At 38.1% G+C, this 24,738-nt stretch overlaps 1 protein-coding gene across 2 annotated transcripts in view; it reads right to left on the bottom strand.

The window, feature by feature from the left end:
• Snf4agamma (SNF4/AMP-activated protein kinase gamma subunit) overlaps positions 1 to 24,738 on the bottom strand; it is a 134,737-nt gene that overhangs the window by 65,979 nt on the left and 44,020 nt on the right. For both annotated transcript variants that reach the window (XM_076325869.1, XM_076325868.1), the window contains exons 4-7: positions 22,948 to 23,041; positions 22,423 to 22,760; positions 21,923 to 22,138; positions 14,965 to 15,004 (exon numbers count right to left, since the gene is read on the bottom strand). In XM_076325869.1, the coding sequence (XP_076181984.1) occupies positions 14,965 to 15,004; positions 21,923 to 22,138; positions 22,423 to 22,760; positions 22,948 to 23,041 (688 nt within the window). The remainder of the gene's footprint in view (positions 1 to 14,964; positions 15,005 to 21,922; positions 22,139 to 22,422; positions 22,761 to 22,947; positions 23,042 to 24,738) is intronic.

Below are 24,738 nucleotides of genomic sequence, written 5' to 3'. Positions count from 1 at the left end.
CACATACATTACTCACAACCTCTTGACAGCGGAATATTACAGTTTCCCAGAAAATGATGATAAATTTCGGTTTTTATGCTTTAACCCGCCACTCTGCTTGTTTTCCAGTGCCATTCGTTATTAACGATAGATCCGACGGGGGAGAGAGAAAACAAAAACAAACAAAAAAAAACTGATCAAGGAGGGACGCTTAGAGTTATGTATTCAAATGAATCAAAGTTGAATAAAACTGTTCCGTAGTGCACCGAAGCGTTTGTATGACTTGGTATTAGTTAACTTTTACATCGATTGTTAATGTAACGTTCTTTCGTTTGTCTGGATAAGCACTGCGCGCGTGAAAAGATTTCATCCTTGACTCGTAAACGTTTCGTGTAACACGTTGGACTTTTTAAACTAATTGGATACCTTAACCAGTCGTAAAGTCATTCGAGTAAGCGGTCCTCGAAATATCTCGAGCACTGTTACACATGAAAAGCAACCGCAATTGAAAATGATTTCTTCGCTCCACTCCATATCGATTTTGATTACGATACGACACAGAGAGACTATTCGTGCACATCTGCTGATTAACGTATAATATCTTCCATTCTGACGCACCATCGTATTTGGACGATATAATACGTCTACGCGTACAGAACACCATAATTTCAAGCGAACAACACCTATTGCACACGACTGAATCTCTACTGTCCATTTCCACGTTTTACTTCATCGAGTTCTGCGGTTCTCCTCGAATACTGTATCCCACTATTTCAATCCTTCGCTCAATTATATTAATTCGCTATTCAATCGCTACCTTCGGTCCCCTTCGTTTCGCAGCTATTATCAATGTTATTTTTACTTTATTTATTCTATTCACTCTGTAACACAAGTTAATACGCAGTGAACACTCGAAGCGTGCATTCAACGCCCAGAAACAACGAAGCGAGTTCTACTCCGTTCGGTTGTAGTAATTTTTTATTTATTTTTGGAACACGTATCTGCATACCTTCGCAAGAGGTGTTCGAAATGGCACCTTGCATCACGACGAAAGCTTCTAGACTGGTCACCCAAGGAACAACCAGACGTGTTGAAAAAATAAACAGATTAATTAACAGACGTCCATAAGCTTGAATCGTGATGCAAGGTGGTCGTTTTGAATATTTATCCCGAAGGTAAACCGATACAAATCACGAAACTCTCTACAACTCGAGAACAAGGTGAAGTCGAACAATTTCGTATCAATTGAATTGATTGTTTTCGATTATCGAATTTATCCACTGAGTGTTTCTTACGTATTAAATTACACCTGTGTACGAGGTCTGTATAGGTTACACTTGATAACAATCGAGGTGACCCTCGTCTTTAGACCAGTCTGTAAATGTACCTTTTATACGGTACGATAAAGACGTAATTATTATTATTAATATCGGTTACAATATCCTAGACGAACAACCTTGTGTCCACAAAGGTTAGACTCGTACGAGGAAGAGGATGAAAAATATCAGCTCAAAGGAGTTATAAATACGTTGTCTATCGTGTTACGCGCCACTGTTACACCTTTACACGCACTCTTCAGTTTTGTGAACGAAGTTTACAGAAGTCACCTTTAAAATGCGCTCGCACGATGTAACCGTGCCGCGAATGACCATAGTTCCGAGCGAATCGATCTCTGTTAAAGTGTACACATCAATTATACTCGATTGGAACGCAATGACTGTTGCAGTCAATCCGCGCTCGTTCTATCGAGTACCATTGAAAGTATCAATATTCTCATGGAAACCGATGGAAATTAAATTACTCGCTTTCGACGACGACGACGACGACGACGACGACGACGATCGAAAACGCAACGATACCGCGCGTACGAGTATGCGATAAGCTGCGCGAATTAACGCGCGTTCGTATTATACGACATTCGCGCGAGCAGGATACATCTCGCGATCATTTTTCATCTTTTCGATCGCTTATAATTCCGTGACGTAGCGGTTTGTTAGCTTCTATTTCAAGAACACGGTTAACACGTTTACCGCGACGCGTATCGTACTCTGCACTCTTCTTGGTTCCACAATCGAACGCGTATCGTAAATCGTTTATCGATAACGCGAACTACACTTCGGGAAGAATGCTCCGAAAACGGAATCGAAATTTACAATTGTTCCTTTCCTTTTTTCGAGAATTTTTCATCGCTCAGAATTTTTGAAGAATGTTTCGCCACTGACCTTTGCAACACTAAGACGAACGGGTAACTTACAACGTTACCATTGTAAAAAAACAACAATTTATAAGCGACGAGATGAATTTCTCTCGCATCGTAAACATCACTCGGAGGTAAATCGTTTATCGATAACGCGAACTACACTTCGAGAAGAATGCTCCGAAAATGGAATCGAAGTTTACAATTGTTCCTTTCCTTTTTTCGAGAATTTTTCATCGATCAGAATTTTTGAAGAATGTTTCGCCACCGACCTTCGCGACACTAAGGCCAACGGGTAACTTACAACGTTACCATTGTAAAAAAACAACAATTTATAAGCGACGAGACGGATTTCTCTCGCATCGTAAACATCACTCGGAGGTGTTCTTTGTAGCTCCTTGTAGTACTCGAGCAAACGAAGAAGGACACGCGTTAAGTATGCACGCGTCGACCGATGCACGTGCTACTTTACACGACAAACAAGCGTATTAACACACGAATGGAACCGCTCGCGCAAACGAATCTCCGTGGTTACTTGCATCGATGAAATGCAGTTTCGAACTTTCACTCGTATCCGAGGGAAAAACGGAATACTCGTCATGACCGAAGGTATAAGGTACGTCGAATAATGTTACAGGACAAACATCGAGCGGGCTGCACGCGTGATCCAGCAGCCGGTACGTGCATGAATACCGATTACATAAACCGGTGTTGACGAGCGTATAAACAGGAAAGCAACACCGACTGCCTGCACATCGATCCGACTTCACATCCGCGTCTACTTCTCTAATAGCCATTCAATTATAAATTACATTCGAATTATCAAAAGAATGAATGTTTCGCTGTTTTGTTCACGTTTCGATTAACCACACGAAGGTGCAACTTTTCGGTAAGAAAACGTAACGTTTCTCGAAACATTCTTCTCGCTTATTGGAGCTGTACCGAATTTCAACGATGCGACGTAAAAGTACGTAAATTCGTACACTTTATTTCTGTAAATTATTTATACGCTGAGATTATTTACGTAACGTTTTTTTTTTTCCCAGTCGCGTTATTTTAAATTATACTGAAAGCGTCTAGGGTAAAAATAGGTTGCCGCTGTGAATATTCCGTTCTTTAATGTACAACTTTACTCACGTCGGTGTTATCTCTTTCTTTAAAGGGTCTCCGAAAAAGTACAGTATTCTCGAAACGCGTAAAATGTTTTCGTTGAACCTTTCTACACCGTGAGTGTACAAAGTGATTCGTGTTAATGTATTTAAATTTTCTTCGATACGATATACATGTCAAAGCGCACTAGTTTTCAGATTACAGAGATCTCTGTTGTACGGGACACGATCGACGATAATGTAAAAACTGTAATTTAATTTTTTTATACAAATTAAACGTAACGAACACATGTACCCCTGGTTGTCGTGTAATTTCTTATTCACCGTTCAACGAGAATCAATTTTCCGGTTTCGACGTTAACGAGCCGAGTGTTAATACGAAAAAACATGACCGTTCCCTGGTGTGAACCGGTCTTTTAAACATATCGTTAAAAGAGTGCATTCCCTCGGGAGGCGAATGCAAGACTGCGTTTCTCAGCTCCACCGGGAATGGATAAGAGCTGTTTACACGTACGGCATGTCTTAATTTCAATTCACTCTTACAATGAAACGGACGACTATTTGAAACGAAGTGTCGTAACTGTGCGTGCGAAAATTACTTTGTCTTCGGCACGTTGGTTTTACAACCACAATGAGTTTACAACCACAAGTACGATAAAATGAATCAACGTTTGCTTAAATTGCTGCAAACAACGCAAAAATAAATTTCGAACGAAACACCGTGTACAAATAATGATATATTTACCACGGAAAGATCGTATACAATAAGAAACGAAATATTAAGAGAAAAGAAAAAGAAACAAAGAGAAGAAAAAGAGGAAATTAATGTATAGAAGTAAAAATAAATGGATAACGTTCGATACGAAGGCGAGTAGAAAATAATGCAATACGAATGCGAGACAATAATATAGAATAAAGAAAGGCAAAAAATTGAAAGAAATATACGTACGTTGATTCTAAAGATTGTATATTGAATAATTAAAAAGGTCAGACAGAGGACTCGAAATACGGGCCACGATGCTGGTTACGCAGAACTCGACAAAACATGACGCAGACGACACTGCAGACTCGTGGAACTCGATAAAGGTGACCCCGGATTGAACATACTCGATTCGAACGGATTCGAATTTGTGGAACTCAATATTGGATCATCCAGAACTCGTGAGAATCTCCGAAACTCTGATACGTTCAAATTATTGCAACGTAAGGGACCATGAGATCCCGAAACATTCGCTTACATCTCTGAAATCACATGAATTCTCCGATTCACAGGCCTTCTAAAAAAAAAAAACTCAACATCTTTCAGTATCTGGGCATCACAGAAACTACACATCGAGGAATATTGAATTCGAGTTAACGCAGTTGAAAGAAATATATATATATATATACATATTCCTTAGTCTTAACTACTTTATAAATCTACAACTGAAATCGTAACGCTCGTATTTACGATTATACAGTGTTTCTTTTCAAACACATCGGATATCGTATTATTATTATTATATATTTTCCAACTCCGAAGATAATCGCTTTGGTCACTTTTTTAGAATATATATTTTCCAACTTCGAAGATAATCGCATTAGTCACTTTTCAGAATATATATTTTTCAACTTCGAAGATAATCGCATTAGTCACTTTTCAGAATATATATTTTTCAACTTCGAAGATAATCGCTTTAGTCACTTTTTAGAATTCGTTCGATTCGAGATCGATACCAGACTTATGCAACGAAAGTGTTTCACAAGTCACGGGACACCTCGAATTGGAAACGAATTTGAGAACTTTTGAGAAGAAAAAAAAAGAAACTAGAAAAATTGAATACGAAAAATGAAACGAGAAAGTATTGACATCGAATGAAAGTTTACAGGTCGTTGATACTGGACGACGTAACCGGGTCTCTGGTATTACGTCACAGCCCTGACATGCACTTTAATACGCAAGGCAGCACGAGACCACTGGAAGAAAATCGACTAAAACGATAACTGTGTTCATCTGCAATCGTCTAGACTCTTCTCGTGGAAGACCCGCCCCCTTCAAACTCTGATATACTACAGAAATGACCTATCTTAGTATGTAAAGTTTCTATACGTAAATACTGATAAACCGGGGCACCGCGTATCTCTCCAGAAACACATAAAACTACCACGATTTCGAACGTTTTCCGAACACTCTGTATGTAAACTCGCGAACAACCAGATCTCACAATTATTCGTACAATTGTAACTTGGTTTCCTCGGTCCGGGTTACAGGTACGATTAATGTTATTTTACGCGTAGTTACGGTGCTCGAGATATTTCAAGTATTGTATTTGCCGGGTGACTTTTAAAAAATGCACAATTCGTGTACAACGAGCGACTCTCGAAATATCGGTTATTCCGTTCGAGCAGACTCCGTATTCATTTCGAGCAGATTCCGCATCGCATTTCGAACGGGAATTTTAACATTTGTATAACGCATAAATTTTCCGTGTCTTTCAAATCCTTATGGTTTCTTTTTCCAAGGGAACGACTAATCTTTCTCCCGTGAATTAAGAATGCAGCTTTCGAACGTGCATTACGCGCAAAGATATGCACGCTACGTGGTATCGACTATAGTGCACCACCTGCAATGGCAATGCGGTAGACAACGGTCAGCCGAAAGACCGAATTTTTCGTTCGTATTTAGAAACCCGATACACCGACAACACCGGTGGTACCTTGTCGAAGGTATTATCTTGTGAAGACCTTGAGCCGTGGATTAACGACGACAGATACGATTTCTCTCGGTAAATTGTAATTCAATTTATGGAAACAGAAGCGTCTAGGGAAATGTATACACGGCGTGTTTGTTCAAAAGGTACGAGATCCATTTAATAAGATAGAACGCTAATGAGATTTCGGGAGCTTTCAGCGACAAATTTATTCGTTTTACAAGGAAACTCGTCAATCGTTTCGTCTTCGTATTTGCATAATAAAACGTGTCTGCTGTAATTTCTCGTTGATCAATCGATCTCGAATGTATACACATTGGCGTTAGTCGTTTTCCATTGCGGACGAAATCATCGGGACACAAAAATGTATTCGAACGACGGTGACGCTTCTTTTCTTTTCTTTTTTTTTTTATTTTTCTTTTTTTTTTCAATTACTTGTTGACTCGTCGATGAAGTTTGATATTTTTACATTGTAAATCGCTGGACTTCGCCTCGAGCATAATTATTTCTCTGTTCGCGGGCAAAGATAAGTCGCAAATAGGATAACAGGTAATCACGAAAACGGAAGTTCCATCTATGAGCAAAGCTGAACCAAAGGTTAAGGCTAAATCGCATTACGACTATCTATACATCTTGTTATCGCGTTTCTTTTATATTTTTTTTTCCCACTTTGTTTACAGTTTCGACTCCCAGACCCGTTTTTTTTTTCTCTTTTTTTTTCTCTCCCGTTCGAATGAATTTTAACGCAACCGAGCTCGTATAATCGAATCAATTGCCAAACACTGCACGCATATTTATGCAACCGGCGACACTTGAAAAAAAAAAAAAAGAAAGGAAATCGAATCTAACCGGGGAATTGAACGCAAACGACTAAAGTGCATGGGTACAAGGGATGGAAAAACAACGAGACGAACCGAGTGTAAATGTACTGTAATTTTGTTACGCGATGGAACGTATAAACAAGCGTTTTAACGTTTCGCCTCCTCCCCCAAAACACGTTTCCGGTTTCAAGCATCGATACGATCGACATGTGGATTTTCAAACCGGTTCTTCAAGGACGATGAAGACCCGGCTGCTCGCACACTGTACGCCCAGAACCAGCCGAGGCAGTTTCTATACTTGAAATGTACTTTGGCGACCTACATCTAAGAATGTGTACACCCGTTTTGCGAATAATCGCGAGTAACACGAACAGCCAGCCCACCGGTCGTTACGTGCGACGTTCGCCCTTAGAAAATTCGCGAACGAACGAAAACCATTGTAAACCGTACGATGATGTATCAAAATCGAATAGGTGACACGACGACAGGTCTTACTGTAATGGAAACGTTACAGAAATCAAGTGAACGGGACAACGAACGACGTACCCCTGCTACCACTGGTTCGTTTCATTTACCGGACTTGTCGTCTACGAATTACCATTGATTTAAATATTCGGGTCGTTCTTTAACGAGGAAACCACTCTAGGAGACCAGAATTGATTCGAAACAAAGGAAGAAGGAATTTACGACCGGATCTCTCGCTCGATTCGATACGAGATTTTCGATCGGAGAGTCAAGCGCCTATTCGCGTACGAAAATCCAATATCGAAACGAGTTCGCTCGACAATTGTTATCGTATTTCTCTTCGTCTATCTTACGCGTTTTATTATTATTTCACCGCGGTGAACTGTCGTCGTTCTCGGTGAATTTATCCATCGAGGTTACGATACAATGTAAAAAGACTCGCGATTCGTGCGCAACGATTGCGATTCGATATTTTTCAATCGATTCGATTTTACTTTGCGACACGATCGATCGTAAATGGGGTTTCCGCGTGGAGCCCTTGACTGCGAACTGCGCCACAGTACACCGGGAATAAAAGCATCGAGAAAAGGGCGAGCCAGGATTCCGTGAGAAATGGGTCTTGTTTAGAAGGGAAGTCGTAGCCACGCGACCTTCTCCTGTCCTTGAAGCACTACTGTTAGGATCCCAGGAGTTGGCACAATGCAGCTTCAGGAATGCAGTTCCTATTGGATATAGCGTTTACTACATTTATACCGCACTCACTGACGAACAACCACCACTGTCGATACTCTGTTAAACGTTATGGCTCGCAGCAGCTACGACAAACACGCGGCCTATAGATCCTATAGATTTTTATATATCGCTGGATCTTTTTATCGTTCTCTTTTTACAAGAATTTTGTCACAGCGTGATGTCTCGCGTTCGAAATATTTTAACAGCTTTTTTCGCAACGTGGCACAAATGTACACTCGGAAGATCTCGATCGTTAACATATTCCTTCGAATTTAAAAATAACGTCAATTAAATGTTACAGGTAGTAAATTTGATTTACATCACGTTTCTCGAGCTTTACGAACGGATAAAGATCCTTACGAATAGATACGTATGTTTTTGTTTCTTTTAATTATCGTTGAATTTCTAATTCTATGTACGTTCGTTCGTAATTGTCGGTGTCGGTATGAAAAATGACGGTTAAATTATTTTTGACATCCGTGGCCCGTAAATAGGATAACCAAAGGAGAAATTGGTCATCGGTTCGAAATGAGTTTGTCATGTCTGGCTTAAACGACCCGTACATACACGTACAGGATTATTGGAGGTTCGCCTGCGGGTTCGGTTCACCGTTTTTCTCGCTGGTCTTTTTCGTGAGAAAGACAGTCGGTCAAATCTGCGGGTAAACCTTCTATAAACCTCGATCGTGAATGAGCCTTTTTACAGACTCAGCAATGGTTTAAGAGCGATTTCCACCTTGACCGATTTTTACTGAAAAGTACCAATTACTAAGCTCCTAACAGTAGAATCACACCTGTAATTGTTGCTCGTACGCGGACACGTTACACTCGACATTGTACGCATCCCAAGAAACTCTTTTTAGGGTGAGGTTTTACTTGAATCAATCTTTATCCTCTGTCCGCCAAAAATTGGAGTCTCGATGAAGAGAATTGAATGCAAAAGTTACACAAAATCTTTCTTCTTGAATTTAAAAGTTACAAAAAAACCTTTCTTCTTAAATTTAAAAGTTACACAAAATCTTTCTTGTTGAATTTAAATGCTACACAAAATCTTTCTTGTTGAATTTAAAAATCACATTCAACAAAATCTTTGTTGTTGAATTTAAATGTTACACGAAATCTCAGTTTTCTTTTTGCAACGATCCGAGATAAGTAGATACGAGCAAATATGCATAAGAATCTCCCTCCGTTAAAGCCCACATTCCAATTATACCATTACTCGTTTCAAATCGTAAGGAACACAATAAAAATTGAACACTCGAGGTATTTTTACATACGTGTTCGAGATAAGCGGACACGATTAAATCGTTTAACGAATCGTGATTTCATTACCTCTTTATCGCAACAAATTTTCCAATCGAATCACTTTTCTCTACCGGGTAAATATATTTATGAATGTTGTTTCGTTAACGTCTCTTCCCGTACTAAAATCTAGAGACCGTAATCTTCGCGAAGGCGTTAATTTAAAAGATTACATCAGATCGATACATTTTTTTTTTTTTCGCTCGCATGTTTAAAACAATTGGACACGAGTTAATGTGGATTCGAATTTGTACAATACCGATACCATTAGAAAACGCAAAGTTGCTTAGCGAGACACTGAACATATTGATGCGGGAATATCTACCCAACAGAGTCTAATTATCTGTTATCCGTTAATTAGTTATCTATTATTTGCGTTTGCTTCGATAGTACACAAATATATACATTGAATTGTGAAGCTGATTAATTGAACGCTGATGCTTTGCCAATTCCAATATTCGCAATGTTATTAATACTCTGGACATAACCCAAACCGATGCTGTGACTTTAATTTTACAAGAACACGCGTATTTTTGTCTACCTCGAATGTAAATCTACGAAGCCGAGTTTGTATTTCGTGTAATTGAATTTACAAGTCAAAACATTGCGGTATTGATCATCGAACAGTACGTGTATCAGCCATTTTAATTTCACAGAATAATATAAAGGGTCTCTGATCAGTTTCTGTACAATATTTACAGGTATGTTCTACGTTTAAAAGTAAGACAAATATGTAAATAAATATTGTTTGATGAAAAAAAATTAAAACAAAAAAAAAAAAAATAAAATTTGACGAAATTCTGTGTCCAATTTTACACTTATTGTAATATTAATCGTTCATCCCTACCGACGACAAGTCCAACATCGAAGTGATATTAAATTTATTATATATCGTTGCAATTTTGTCGAATCTCGACACCATTAGATCACTCGGTTAATTTATTTCGCGTATTTCGTACGAATACCTGCATATTCCTCGAACGGAAATATTTTTGGCACTTCGTACGGTACAATTATTAATTAACGATAATTCATGATACGAGTGTTGTAAACCACTGTTCAAGCGTGCAATTAACGATCGTACCGAATCGTTTCAAAACGGTAAACACAATTTAGTTCAACGGATAACAAATATCATCGACCTGTTCTTATCGTGTACCGTATTAACAGCGAACTTATTAAAGTTTCGTTTGTATTTTATATATTTGCGACAACATTTCGTCAAAGTATTTTTTCGTTCGTCCGTTAATCACGCGAATCTAAAAACCGTAAGCTCAATTCCAACCTGATTCCCTTCACTCGTTTATACTCCTCAAGGATGACGACAAAGACATTCCATGGACAAATATACTTTGTTTAAGAAAATAGTTTGCAAACGCGACGAGTAAAATCGTTGAATCTATTACGGTAGGGATTCGTTATAAAAGCAATTTTAAGTAGGACAATAATCTAACTTCGTAAAAATATTCGACCGTAAAAGGTGACGTTTAAACGGTTAAACTAGAATTACCGAGCGAATGTAAAATGTAATACCGTTAATAGTCACTTATTCACTGTTACTTAATTATTTTTCTCATTTTCCACGTTAGTTCTACGTTTCTTCGTCGCTCGCTTAAAACAATTTTTATCAGATTTAATACACTGCTCGAAACGATTAGAGGATCACTTACTAAAATGACTTTATTTCTCATTACGGTATCCAATAGAACTGGCCGAGTAGTCAGAAAAAATGAGCTGAGCTAAGCTCGAGCTCTCGAATATTTTAAGTTACTCGTTTAAGAGCTATTTTCGAACTATAGAAAATATTGCTTGAATTTCGTTTCGCTACACTTGAATTTTGATTATATCGGCAGTTTTAATATCGAATATTTTAAAAGTTCAAAATGCTATATAGTATTTCGTACTATACAGAGAGAGAAAGAGAGAACGTTTTGAAATTGTAATTACAATTTGAACGATTATTGCAACTCGCAGAAGAGACTTCCTTGTCTCTTCTTTCCTCGGTTCTTATTCATTCTTGTATGGCCACACACGTGACGAAATGACTAAAAGGGGAACACGAAAAAAGAAACGAAGTATTTGGAATATGCGGCATTAGTGCCGCTACACTCATATGGTTACAGCACTCGCCAAGAATTCTCAAACATAACCATGATGACTCAATTCCCATCTGCATTGCTACATTGAAAAAAAATCGAACATCGAAAGAGCCAACTTTTTTAGATAGTTTTAAATATTACGAATTTTCACCTCCGTAAAGAGCCGCTTAGGAAACGGACATTGAACGAACAAAATTTATACTTCGATAGATAAATTTTTACCATTTCGGTAAAGATTCAATGGAATGCAAATTAATGGGTAGGAAATTCGACGATGACCCTAGTTATATCTAACTACATCGGGAATACGTTGAATTATTAAGAAAACCACTTATTCAAATACGGTCGACTCGGTCACATTAACAATATCTATATACGATCGTACATTGATCACCTACGAGTAAATTAATGTTTGACAGAAGACCTTTCGTAAGATAAAAGTTTCAATCGTGGAAGAACGAGATATATTATATTCAATTTTATTTTATTTTTGTATGGACTTTAAGCTCTATATGATAATGCATAAAAGATAATGCGTGGTACAGCAGTAAGACATTTGGAACCTCCAAGGTGAAGTTGGCAGAATTGATTGTATAAACGTCCACGTCTCTCGACAAGTAATTTCACATAAACGAGAAAGTAGAAAGATAATACTCACGTACAAACTCTTCGTCAGATCGTTTCTAACGTTTCTCGGTGGAATGATTCTTCGATTCTTCTTTTCACTTCGATGCCACAAAACACGCTTCACGGTCACGCACTTCGCTTTTTCAACGTTTCTCGATACTTTTACGGCAATTGTAATTGTCGCCTTCGACCAGGCTAAAGTAATGTCCTTTTCGCACAATAAAAACACTCGGTATCACAACGCACGATACGTTTGAAGTTCTCGGTAGCACTAATTGAAATTGGCACCGCGATCGAAGCAATTATTATCGACGAACAAAAACTACCGGTATTCGACAGGCTAACGAACAAAATATCGGTTTCCATCCACGCTTGCCGCAAGCTACCGCGCAGCGTAGAATAATGTTTACATTTACGATCGTAGGTCGTGCTGTTACTGACACGTTCAAATCTTGACACGTTTGAAAAGCCATTCGACTGCTGGCGTTATCGAGAACTCTGTGATACAGAAGACAAAAAATACAAACAAAAAAGAGAAATTCACGATGCGTCTGTTACACAGCCCCGTGGTAAACTTTCCTCTTGGCGCTACGTTTCATTTCGCACGTAGGACGGTTCTATAACGATTCACTCGCACGATGGATTCATTAACGTCCAATTAAATGCAATCGCAAGATAAAAAGAAACTATAATTTGTATACGGGTACAAGACCTAGACTATCATATGATAATTGGAAGAATTCCCGGCACCGATCGTAAATGTACAGCGTGAACACGAAGCAAGTAACTATGAACACGTGCTACCTTACGCGTTGCAGTACAAAAACGTTCTGAAGCGCAGGTCTCAGCGGCATCGCTTGCCGTACGTGCTTCGGAATATACCCGCCATATTAACTATGATTTCGGAGTCGACATCTAGCGGACGAACTTCGAAATATTATCATACTTTCGATCTCGTCGGGTAAACCTTTCGAACAGTAGGTCACCGCGAGTGAGATGTTTATCCAATGAATAAATTTTGCGACACGATAATAAAAGATTAAAAAAATATTTGATTGTCATTGGCTATGCATCGTATTAAAAAGGAAAAAGTTTTCTCGCGACAAATGTTTATAAATTCAAAATTGACAGAATTCGTTACGTTAAAGAGAATTTGTTAATCTTCTCGTTTATTCCATCTCTGTATCCAACAAATCTTATGGAATATAAATTATTTCGATACGATAAATCCGAAAAAAAATAGTACTGGAAGAAATTTTTCACCTTTTGAAATTTGTGATTTACATCAAATGCAAACAACGAAGTTAACAAAAAATATCGGAACAATTGTTGAAGACACGTGAAAATGATTTCAATTAAATGCAGTGTGTCAAACAAGAAAATTGTTTGCGGCTTGGAACCGAAAATGAACTTTTGCGAAGGCTTGGCACCGTTTACGGTCTAGAAATCGATTTTTTTTATTTCGGACTGGAATTGAGTCTCACACGTACCATTCGGCACAGTGAGTGAACGGAACACACCAAAAGTGAGAGAGACATTTTGCAGATATCTGCGCCAAATACGTGTTATAAAAGATCGTTTCGATGAAATTGTATTTAGATTCATTTTCATTGGTTACAATGCGCAAATCCATTGGTAATATTCTCGCGAAGTTCTAACGAATACTATAAAAATTAAAATGTTCATTAGTGAATAATTTATCTTTGCGCGTGCTTTATCGCTTTTGGACACGAAGCATTAATTACACGTCCACAAAGAGACGCTCGCGCCTAGTAAATCCCAGAATTGAGGGAAGTAGCAATAAACTAATTTTAAATACGACGGGCAAACCCTTTTAAGATATTACTTACTGTACATCAACTTTTGAAGAAGTTACGTACATTCGAAATTTGATCGAAGAAAACAAATAAAATTTCATATGCACCGACCCGATACTTTGAACTATGGACAAAATAATTAATGTGGGATCTGCGTATGCCTGTACGTTAAGAAACATGAAAAATACTTATAAACCTTTTCGTGTTTGGTGATTACAGCTGTAATTGTTTCAATACGAAAGAAATACTTATAAAACGGCAAGTAAATCAGTTGTTAACAAAGAAGAAAGTAAGTTTAACATTATAGACAAACCATAATCAATTAGCTGCTCAAGACCACTTCTCTGGCCGTGAATCAGGCCAGACACGACTCCCACTTTTACGCCATGTCAGCTTGTCTCTGACATTCAAGAGATTAAGGGAGGGAGAGAAAGAGAGGGGGTGGGGAGAGCATGCAAGTTTGCGCCAACAAATGAGAGATAGCGTGGCGGTGTAGCCAAACGGAATAGTGGGGGTAATTCTTCAGTGACCGTGAGGAGCCAATTGATTTTAATCCAACTACTGCTGGTTATCTACAATCGAATATTGCAACGTAACTTGTCGACCCGTTTTCGAGATTTTACCGAAACCCATAAATTTCGCGCGACACAGAACGCGTTAACCTTTGCATGTTCAACGTAATATTACTCGGTAAAATATAACTTCATGAAAGTAATAATTAAAAATAAATCAATATATTTTTCCTGACTAATTATGTGTGTATATATATATATATATATTAAGTAATAATTTTTTAATAACAACGTTTAATTCTAGCTGTACGTGAACACCTGAATAGAAGCATTTATTTAATTCGTCAGGTTTCAATCGTAAACGAATTTAAATAAATATAGGTACCGATGATCGATTCGATTGATCGATTATCCTGCTCGATACGCTACCGCAATGAAGACAGAAATTAAAAATCGTACGAAGTTATTTTTCAGACGCTATCAAAGTCAAGTGACATTTCTCAGTTATCTTGACGCACATGCTCCGTTTTTATTGCTTCGTTTATATAGTCGGGAATAATCAGACACTCGATTCAGAAACTATTTAGTTAAAAGTCGACGGCACATGTTACTTACCCTGCGCTGCTATTTGTGCCTGGTGCTGGGCCGCGGTTCGCTGCAACACAAACAAATATTATACATTAATATAAAATCCTCAGGATATAAAATTAATATTAAAGAGAAGCGGTATTATGTTACGAGTGACAAGTAAGAATTAATAAACACGAGTACATTAATGAAATATTCATCGGAACGGTGTTACGTGCCGCGCAAAAAGGTGAACGTGTTTACTAAATATTACTCGAGTGTTTCCCTGCACGGTGAATAAAAAATTTTAAATACATTTTGTATAATCAAACGTATGCCCGATGCTTCGAGACTCTTCGAATCTAAAGAACGGCTCCTCGGTTTAGCGCCGAAGTAGTCATCCTTCTTTCCACCCTTTATCCATCGAAAATACGAGGACATGTTGCACTTTTAACTTGTGATGCACCCGCACGGTATTATCAGTCACATAACTTTACACTTGGTGGTACGTAAACTTTCGCCGCACTCCTGTGAATTGTTTAAAATTTCAGCCCGGATCTTCGTCAAAAAACACAATAAGCAATTTTAAAACTGAACGGGGAAAACATTTGCCAAAGTAAGATTACTTTTTGCGACTACTGTGTACCTAATCTTCAAAGTGAAACCAAACAAAATGATAATGGCGTATGTACACGTGGATCAATAATCGTGCACAAAAAAAAAGGTATAAATATTTCAACAGTGTTCAAATCTAACCGGTAAAATTAGTTGTTATTTAAGAGGCTTTATAATTTTGAAAGTAACTTTGTCTGCGATATCTTGAGGAACACTGTATACCGAATATGATAACAAGCGCATATTAAAACCCAATGGTCTCGCATTTGCGTCCCGTGGTAAGATAATATTTCTTTTTTGTCAACACACGCTTTGCAAAAACATTGACAATATTCCGTGTGCCGAGCGCGAATCGACCGTAAGATTTTAATCCGTTCGTTTAAAACAATTTTGAATTCCGATGCGATTCTGTAATTTGACACGGTCCCTGTTACATGCAATTTGACATTGAGCCGACGTAACGCGACAAAAACGTGGTTAAGAAATACACAGTAAAGGTGGAACCATCGTGAAAGATAAATAAACAGTTGAACGAAATGCCGTCTTGACCATGTGCAGAACATGCACGACGCAGATATCGTTATACATCGGCGTGTCACGTTATAACATTATTATCATCGCCGTTAAATTTATCGTGACGTAAACATTACAGATCGATTTTTTAAATCGTTCGCAAATTTTCATCGGAGGAAACGTATCACGTGTACAACAAATTAAAACGTTTATAGCGAAATTGACATTAAACACCAATTCTAATTAACAATTTTCCGTTACACGTTCTTGATAATCGACGTAACAAACGATAATTTCTATTTAAAGCAAAATCGACGTTAAAAGACCGATCACAATCAACAATCTCCGTTACACCGTTCTTAATAATCCACGTAACGAACGATAATTTCTATTTCTATTGTTTTATTCCTTTAAGGTATCGTTAAAGGAATATCAATATCGTATTCGTATTCGATAGACATTCACGTAAGCAACATATTAACCTTCAACTATTCCGACACTCCGACGAAAACAGTCGATATGGAACATTTTACATTGCAAATGGCATAACCAGTACTGTGACGCCACACAGTTAAACATTAACCGATAATGAGAAACGATAAACCTATTGCGCGCGTCACAGCGCCAAGATATTTTTACCATCGTTTGGTTCGCGTTCGTTTCTTTTTTTTTTCTTTTTTTCCAATACAAAATTCAAAGAGAAGGAAAAATTGACATTTAGAATTCGAGTTTCGATGCACCGCGATAGAAACGTAGCTTGGAAAATCGTTAACCTGGAATGTCAACGAAATCGTCGATGCTCGATTGAATATTTCTACGCTATGCCGATGACCCTTGCATCTCATTCGGCTAGAACAATGGTTGTGATTAACACGGGTTGTCGCTTCCATAAAATGTCCAACGAAGGAGAAGAAAAGAAGAGAAAAAAAAAACGCATGACACAGTTCGCTTCTAAGACAGCGAAACTAGGTCGCCAAAAAGAGGTGCTGCCAAACTGTCTACAAACAATACCAAGAATTCGATTTCAAAATAGCAGTTGCAAATGTTTAAACACATTGCGCGTAAAGAGACTACTTCGATACGTCCGCGCGGCCGAAGTTAGTAGAAATATATATTTTCAATAAGAGAAAATACACAACCTCGCGCGTTCGGTTTGCGTTACAGTTTCTACGCAAGCGTTGCCAAAAACAAACCCACGGAACTCGAAGTAGCAATGAAAACGAACGAAGACGCGAGATCTTCGTGCATTATGCTCGAAGCTTGCAACGACGGAGCGGGCGAAAGAAGAGCGTAAAGAAGGGTACCACGAAATGCTAGCTTTCAATTTAGAAGAACCGAACAATAGACAAGCTTCGTCGATGAACTCGAGACATACTCCGTGACCGCAAGCGTCACCATTCAACGTCTCTTGTACCGTGCTTGAAAAGACCACGGCACACCGTGAACGTTTCTTATTTTTATTCACAACGATGGATAAACGCGTGCACATGTACGTAAAAGTTCAATCATCGCGCGAAACGGTATCCTCCATCGTTCCTTTGAAAATCGAACACACGCTTCGCGGTGCAATTTCACAACATCCTTGGCTACGATGTTAGTCGTAGTATCGAGGACTACATTTCACGTGGTGGAAAGTTCTTGCAAATATCTAACGAATGATCTAAGATTCTACGTCGAGAAGAAATACCTTTTCGATGTACTTATCGGGATAAGAAGCCGATGCAAAAAGAACGGAAAGAGGAGATCGAAACTGCGTTGAAACGGAATCGTTACACCTTTTTTTTTTTTTTTTTTTTTGATATTGGACGACGTCAGTCTTTGCTAATTTCTGTTAAATTTCATCGGTTTCGAAATCCTATCCGTCGAGTTTCGTGTACGAATGCATCGAGGGAATATTCACAATAGCGACGCGCTTTTACTCGTCGACGTTTGTAATAATAGCTAGAGAGAAAAAAAAATATTCAACCTTGTGTTACTTTACATATATCACGAGTACGAAATCGGGAACAATAATATCCTTCGATGGTTCGCGTATTCGAACGGAAAAGGTCAACGGTGTTATTTACGCTTTAAAGAACGATCATTTTTAGACAGGTAGATCGGGTAATGTTGAGAATGCGTCGTTTACGTTTCACCGTTTGCACACACATGCACGCACGCACGCACGCACCCAAATACGCACACACATTCGTCACTTTCCTACGGATTGAAAGGATATAATCTCTACGAAACGGTGTAGCGGAACGAAATTCCAAACACATGTGATTCGGCAAGGAAAGATGCGCGCGCTTTCCTAGCACCTTCAGCGTTGCAAGTTCCGCGACTCACTGAGCGAAAAACACGCCTTTGAATCTGTCTTTTCCTCTGCTTCACAGTCGCACGTACACGCGTGCAAATCCACCGGTTACATGTCCACACACGCGTGCCTTCTCCCACCAAAATCTGAACGTCATATTCTTTCCCAGGTACTTAAACCACCTGTCCAACGAACTCTATTTACATACTGAACCGAGCCGCGGCTAATGAAAAATTATAATCGGTTAAAGTCGACCATCGACTTTGGTTCTGATGTAACCGGGACGTCGCGTCGTGGCAAAAACGTAGAACGTCTTTATCGAATCGCAATAACGCAACAAAGGAAGCCGATGTTTAATTGCTCCGTGTTAACCGTGTATCTGTTTAATCTTCGGCGGATGAATGCCGAATACCGCATACCGTGGAAATTACTCGCTCTATCGGGCTAATTATTCCATTCGGGTTTTTATACGATAATAAAACGGTATCCTTGAATGGTTAATCGATGATACAACTGGAACAACAATCCATTCGATTTATAACCGCCGAGCGTAAATCCCTTGACGAATTTTACGAGATGATGTTGCCTGGTTGAAACGAAACCTCGCAAATCGCGTGGAAACAACGACGATATCGTGAAGTTTGATGAAAGAACGTATCGACGATTACGTACAACCGTTTGGTGGTAGGAATGGGGACTCAATTTCATACGGAGCAACGAAAATTACCTACGGTATTATGATCGGTGCGCGAAGCGAAACAGGTTTCAGCGCTAACAAGTCACATGGCATGCGGGAAGAAACGTTCAAACACGAAAGACAATTTCGCTGAAATTTATTTCGAGGATTATCTCAGGGGTCTGACGTGTTTACCCGAAATGCAAACTTGTATCCACATTGAATAATTGAGAAACGAAGTCACGTTGTACGAAACGCATTAGAGATAAATACGAGTGGACGTGTACGTCGGGGAAATAAATAGGTAAAAAGAAGAGGGAAAAAAAAAAAAAACTTTCGTGAAACGACTTCGATTCGAGAATCCTTGCTAATCTCGGTGATAAACACAGCCGTTGAAAATTCTCCAAGGTCCGAAAACTGAACGTTTACCGTGAAAGCATCAAACTTCGCGGTGAAACTTATTAAAATAATCAGAAACGAGGCGCGAGTTAGTGACATCAATATTTGAACAGATGCAATTTACGGCTTTATTACGAGAACCGCCGCTGTTCAACCAACAGCACGTTTCCTTTGATACGAATTGCATTTCGTAAGACGTTAACAACGCATGTGAAACGAATAAACGGCAGTCGGCTTTATTTCGTAGTTGAAATTAAAATTCTTCCGTGGAAACGTTGGAAAACGTAACAGCGGACGAGTTGGAAGCTTTTATTGCGCGAAATGTGATGTGACAAGGTTTTCTAGTTACAGTCAGCCGAATTGTGCTGAGAAAAGACGGAGACGCATAATCGTCGACGTCAAAACATGTGTTCTCTGCTTTCAAAGATCATCCTTTTGTTCGCAGAGATACCATTGTTAAAGACGGACCAGCAGCGGTTGTTCGTTTTTAAAAGTCACGCTCTGTCGAGAGTGGAAGAAACGTTGGAACGAGGTACCCGGTGAAATTTTGAATTCCCCGCTTGAAATTCGAGCCAATAACCCATACAAACAATGGCAATATATCCTCGACAAAATTCTAAGTTTTTTTTTCTTTTTTCTTTTTTTTTTTCATTTTTTGGTAACCGAAATCTGAGCCACTTAGATCGAGAATGGTGTGAGTCGAAATAATTGAAAACTTGAATTACCACTGGTACTCCTGTTCCTTAGACTGAAAAGTACATATTGAGCAAAATAAGGTAATAGCAATTTACGTCACCCTTGTTCTCAGTGCCAGCGGTTAAATGAAAGACAATATATAAAATGTGTTTCAAACATAATCTAGAGAAGCACGTATGTTTTATGATGTGCACACATTTGCATAATGAATTTACCGAATAAAATACCAATACATTATTTTGCATATTATAAATAAACATAAAAATAGGTAACAGCAAACAAGTTTATGTAAAGAAAACGCGGTTGTGTAATCAATCATTTCTGAATATAAGATATTATGATCGGAATATTTAAATTCAAATAAAGAAATGATGTCCGAGACAAGTATACGTTTAAACGTATGTATCTATAATTTAAATTATATAATTTCATGCTACAAAAAGAAAAAGATAAAACAATACGGTGGAAGAAGAAAGGATAATATTTTGTAAAAAATTGATAAGTAAAAAAAATGGAAATTAGAATTTTTAAATTAAATACCGATCAAATTTAAATAAAACCTACTTACTGTATCCAAATTAGAAGAACTGAACAAATTTTTTGTCTGGCAGTAGTTAATGTTGTTCGTGTCTGACATAAATTTCGAACGACTACCGACTGAAATCGTTAATGAGATACAAATTACATTTTATGCACCTTATTAGTAAAACGTATCACAGATTCTTCATAGTGAATTAAAACCTGTTCTATTAAATGTTAAGTGAAGGTGAAGATTTGTTTGAATAGAACTAGTATTTTTTATTAATGAGTTATATTACTTTGAGTATCAGTCTCAGTTTCTACACCGCATGAAACATTATCTACTGGATCACTGACAATAAGATGCAGTATATTCGTTGAAAAGGAAATGATATCTTTATCAGCTGTTACTCGTAACGGTAAAACAGAGATCTATTTTCGACCTGAATTTTCGGTGCTCGGTCGGTAACGGTATAATTTAATTATTACGAGGTATACTGGATTAACGAATAACATACTTATTACAGTGACTTTCTTTCTTCAAATTCCTGTACTCGAGACATGTCAGTTTCTTTCTTAATTCAGCACTCAAAATGTAGAAGTTTCTGCAAAGAGTCATCTCATTGTCTCGATTCATTCTTACGACAATCTTTAGTTTTATCTCTTGAGTAGTACACGCATTGGATAACGTTTAACACTTTCGAAACATAAAACTGAAAAGTTCATATTCAGGAGTATGTAATGACTATAAACTATGAATGCTGAATATTCAAAGTGCCTCTTTATGTTGCTCGTGACAAAGAATGCTTTCAAAATTATCATACGCAAACGTATAAATATGTTAATTCTCTTCATAAACGCAGGATATTAATTTTGAAAGTTACTTTGTGTGTAAATTGATATAATGAAATATTTCTTTTCTACAACTGATATGCAATAGATGACACGATCCGGTACACATTGATAAATAATTATTCTAATTGTTTAAATGGATTCTTAGTTATGAACAAAATAATTTATATGTGTAATTTTACAAAAGTAAAGTGTCTCCCAACTTAGGTGGTGCCTTTGATACTGTGCCTCAGAAACTTAATTACTGAACTTCACCGCATATCTGTACAATCAGGAACACAAAACTTGTCCCAATTTCTCAACTGACGGTACGAGATGTCGGAACAAATTTCGTGCCTCCCATTGTATCACCGCGTTCATGTTCTCTTACATAATGAATCTCGGAACGCATGACAAATTCAATATACATTTACGCGAAGCGATAAATTCAAATTACTCACCGCTTTCCGTTTATCCTCCGAGCTAAGAGCACTATGGCTTCTGTGCCTGATGAGATCCATAACTTTGCTCACAGGATTCCTGCTGCTTTCTGATCCTGCTCGCGGTCGTCCCATAGATTCCTTTCCATCCCTGTGTTCCTTACTATCTTTATGATGATCCTTATCTGTACGTACATCTGTCGTCGAACTTCCATGCGAACCTCTGTGCAAAGAATGCTGTAAACACGCAAGTACGTTCAATTAGCGTGATAGATCTTTCCAATAACTTTCTCCTTAACAAACATACTGCTCGAATTACTTAAACGGTCACCGACTTAAATCACATTATCGTTCAACGAGATATACTGTAACAAATGTACAGCATTTCGCTCGTTCCTCAGCATTGACTCGTTCTTCTGAATTATTCTTTCAGGGATACGATCCGTCAATTACTTTGAGTAACGTGCAAGTATTAATATCACACGCTAGGCAAAATGGTTGTCCTAGAAGTATTGTTTTACCTGCACAGCGTTCTTCATATTCGCTATAATACTGGGTTTTCTTTTGCTAGCATCAGATTTGCTCCTCGGCCTGAAGGCATCAAAGAGTGCCGGCTTTCTGGTGGGACTGGCGGTGTCATCAACAGTTCCACCACTTCTTCTACGTTCAGCGCTATTGCTACGGCTGTTGCTCCGACTGGTGGATCCAGATTGAGTGCCCGAAGCTTTCTTGCCACCCTTGCCCGAACTCGACGAACTCGACGGTTCCGGTTGCTGCGGCAGAGGTGTTGACTTTCCGGAACCTGGAGCGCTTCCTGAGGATGGCTTTCTAATAGTCCTCGAGTGCGAACCCCATGTTCCTGTCGCAATTAACAACACATCCGTTACATGAAAATGTTTTCAAACAAACGGTGAGAAATATAACAGATCCAGAAACACAATTACAACGAATTCTTTCTACTTTTAACATTGACGTTCAAAGCACGATAAAAAATATGTGACTAGAAAATTTCATCGAACGATAAAACACATAAGTAATCATCGCACCTGCTCGAGGTCTGTGACCTTGATTCTGAGAAGCATGGTTTGCATTTTCTGTATCTTCGGTTACGATGGTAGGCAGGGGCTGCGATCCAAGTTCCTGTAAAAGAATTACATAATGTTTACAAAAAGTCAAGTGACGCTTATTGGAATTTCAATCAGGTCATTTCATACGAGACAAACTGAAGAGTGCAATAAAACCTAAGTCCCGTGATCGATTAGAATATAGTATTATTATACAGGGGGGATCGTGTTCTTTTACCAAGGGCATCGATACATTTTCAGGAAATAAATTGTGATAAAATTTTATTGTCCATGGATCTAAAGCTACAAAATACAATGATTAGATATCATTGTTTAATCAAGAGAGCTAGTTGATACAAGATTTTTATTTAACGAGATTATCTTTCATGGCTTTTTTGCAATGTGTCTCGTAGGAGGAAATTTCGAGCTGAGAGATGTATTTCTATTTCTCCGAAATATCCCCGTTGAAAAAGTTACACGACACAACGCTGTGTTTTATCACGGAGAAGCACAGACGCACTTGTGCACGCGTTGCGTTGTTAATCGAAATTTTTATTTACTTCTATCAAGTTGCGCTACAGAAGCAGTCGCGCGTGTTTATTGTTGACGAAATTCTAAATCGAAAGTGAATAACATCTTTGAAATAAATTCTAAATAATTCATCGCTTTGCACGCTCGAAAGTAGCACGGTCGTGAATCTATTAAAAGAGAAACTCGAGCAAAGATGTTGTTTCGAATTTGATACAGCCAGCTGGGCTTTCGATTTTCCAGCTACACTATCATCAATAACATTTACGCCAAACAAACGTCCGGATTTTATGCTGTAATAAATTAAAGATTTCAACAGTTATTTTAAATTTAAATCTTCAAAGGCTTGTGTATTTTTTATAGCTCTCTTTTAACGTTCATCGTCTTCGGCCAATATCGATCGAAAAACATGGGAATACGCAAAATTCTCACGGAATGGTTTCATACGATATTTTTGCAATTCAAGGTATAGTAAATTATCAATTGATTCGATTAAAATAAGAACTTTGTCGTTCGTTGATTATACAGTATCGTCGTAAATGCTTGGTACACCTCCAATTGTCCGAAAGATGAATTGGAGTGTCTTCAATGAAATTCTTACTACATCTAAAAGAATTGCCTAGTAATATTTTTTTTTTTTTTAAATTATCTAAACTGGAAACAATACCAAATGTTATTAATATATAGTGAGGATACTATAAAGATTTTTACCGACAAAAAAGGATAAATTGTTAATGTACGATATTGAAATAAACACAGCTGAAAGGAAAAACTCGTATAGACACCTTCTCACAGAGAAAACGACGATAACATACTAAGTCGAATAATACGAACGGAAAATAATACAAGCTACATCTTGCAATCAAAATAAAATGTACGTTATCGCGTATTATCTTTTAAAGAGACAAAGAAACCAAACAATCATCGTTCACTATTCTAAAATAGTCACGAGTCAAATTTAAAATTAACGTTTCTCAAATTGCCATTAATTTCACTAACGCTGGAAATACTTTCGTACCCGTATTCTGTATTCTGGGAGGCAATCGATCAGCACGTTTTCCGCAGCTTCCTGAAGTGTTCTCAACGCAGAAGCTTTAAGAATCATGTCATGATGAGACTACGGATCCGCACTGGTATATAGTATTATCTTTTTTCATCACAGCCACGACGATGTTTCGCGATGCGAGGAAACTTTTCACAAAATCACGGTTTCGTCTAACTTCGTCGGTACCATCTTTTCAATTC

The sequence above is a fragment of the Ptiloglossa arizonensis genome, chromosome 13, assembly GCF_051014685.1.
Source record: "Ptiloglossa arizonensis isolate GNS036 chromosome 13, iyPtiAriz1_principal, whole genome shotgun sequence".
In the NCBI taxonomy this organism is placed as follows: domain Eukaryota; kingdom Metazoa; phylum Arthropoda; class Insecta; order Hymenoptera; family Colletidae; genus Ptiloglossa; species Ptiloglossa arizonensis.
The sequence above is the reverse complement of the archived record's forward strand: the minus strand, read 5'-3'. Positions and strand labels throughout refer to the sequence as shown.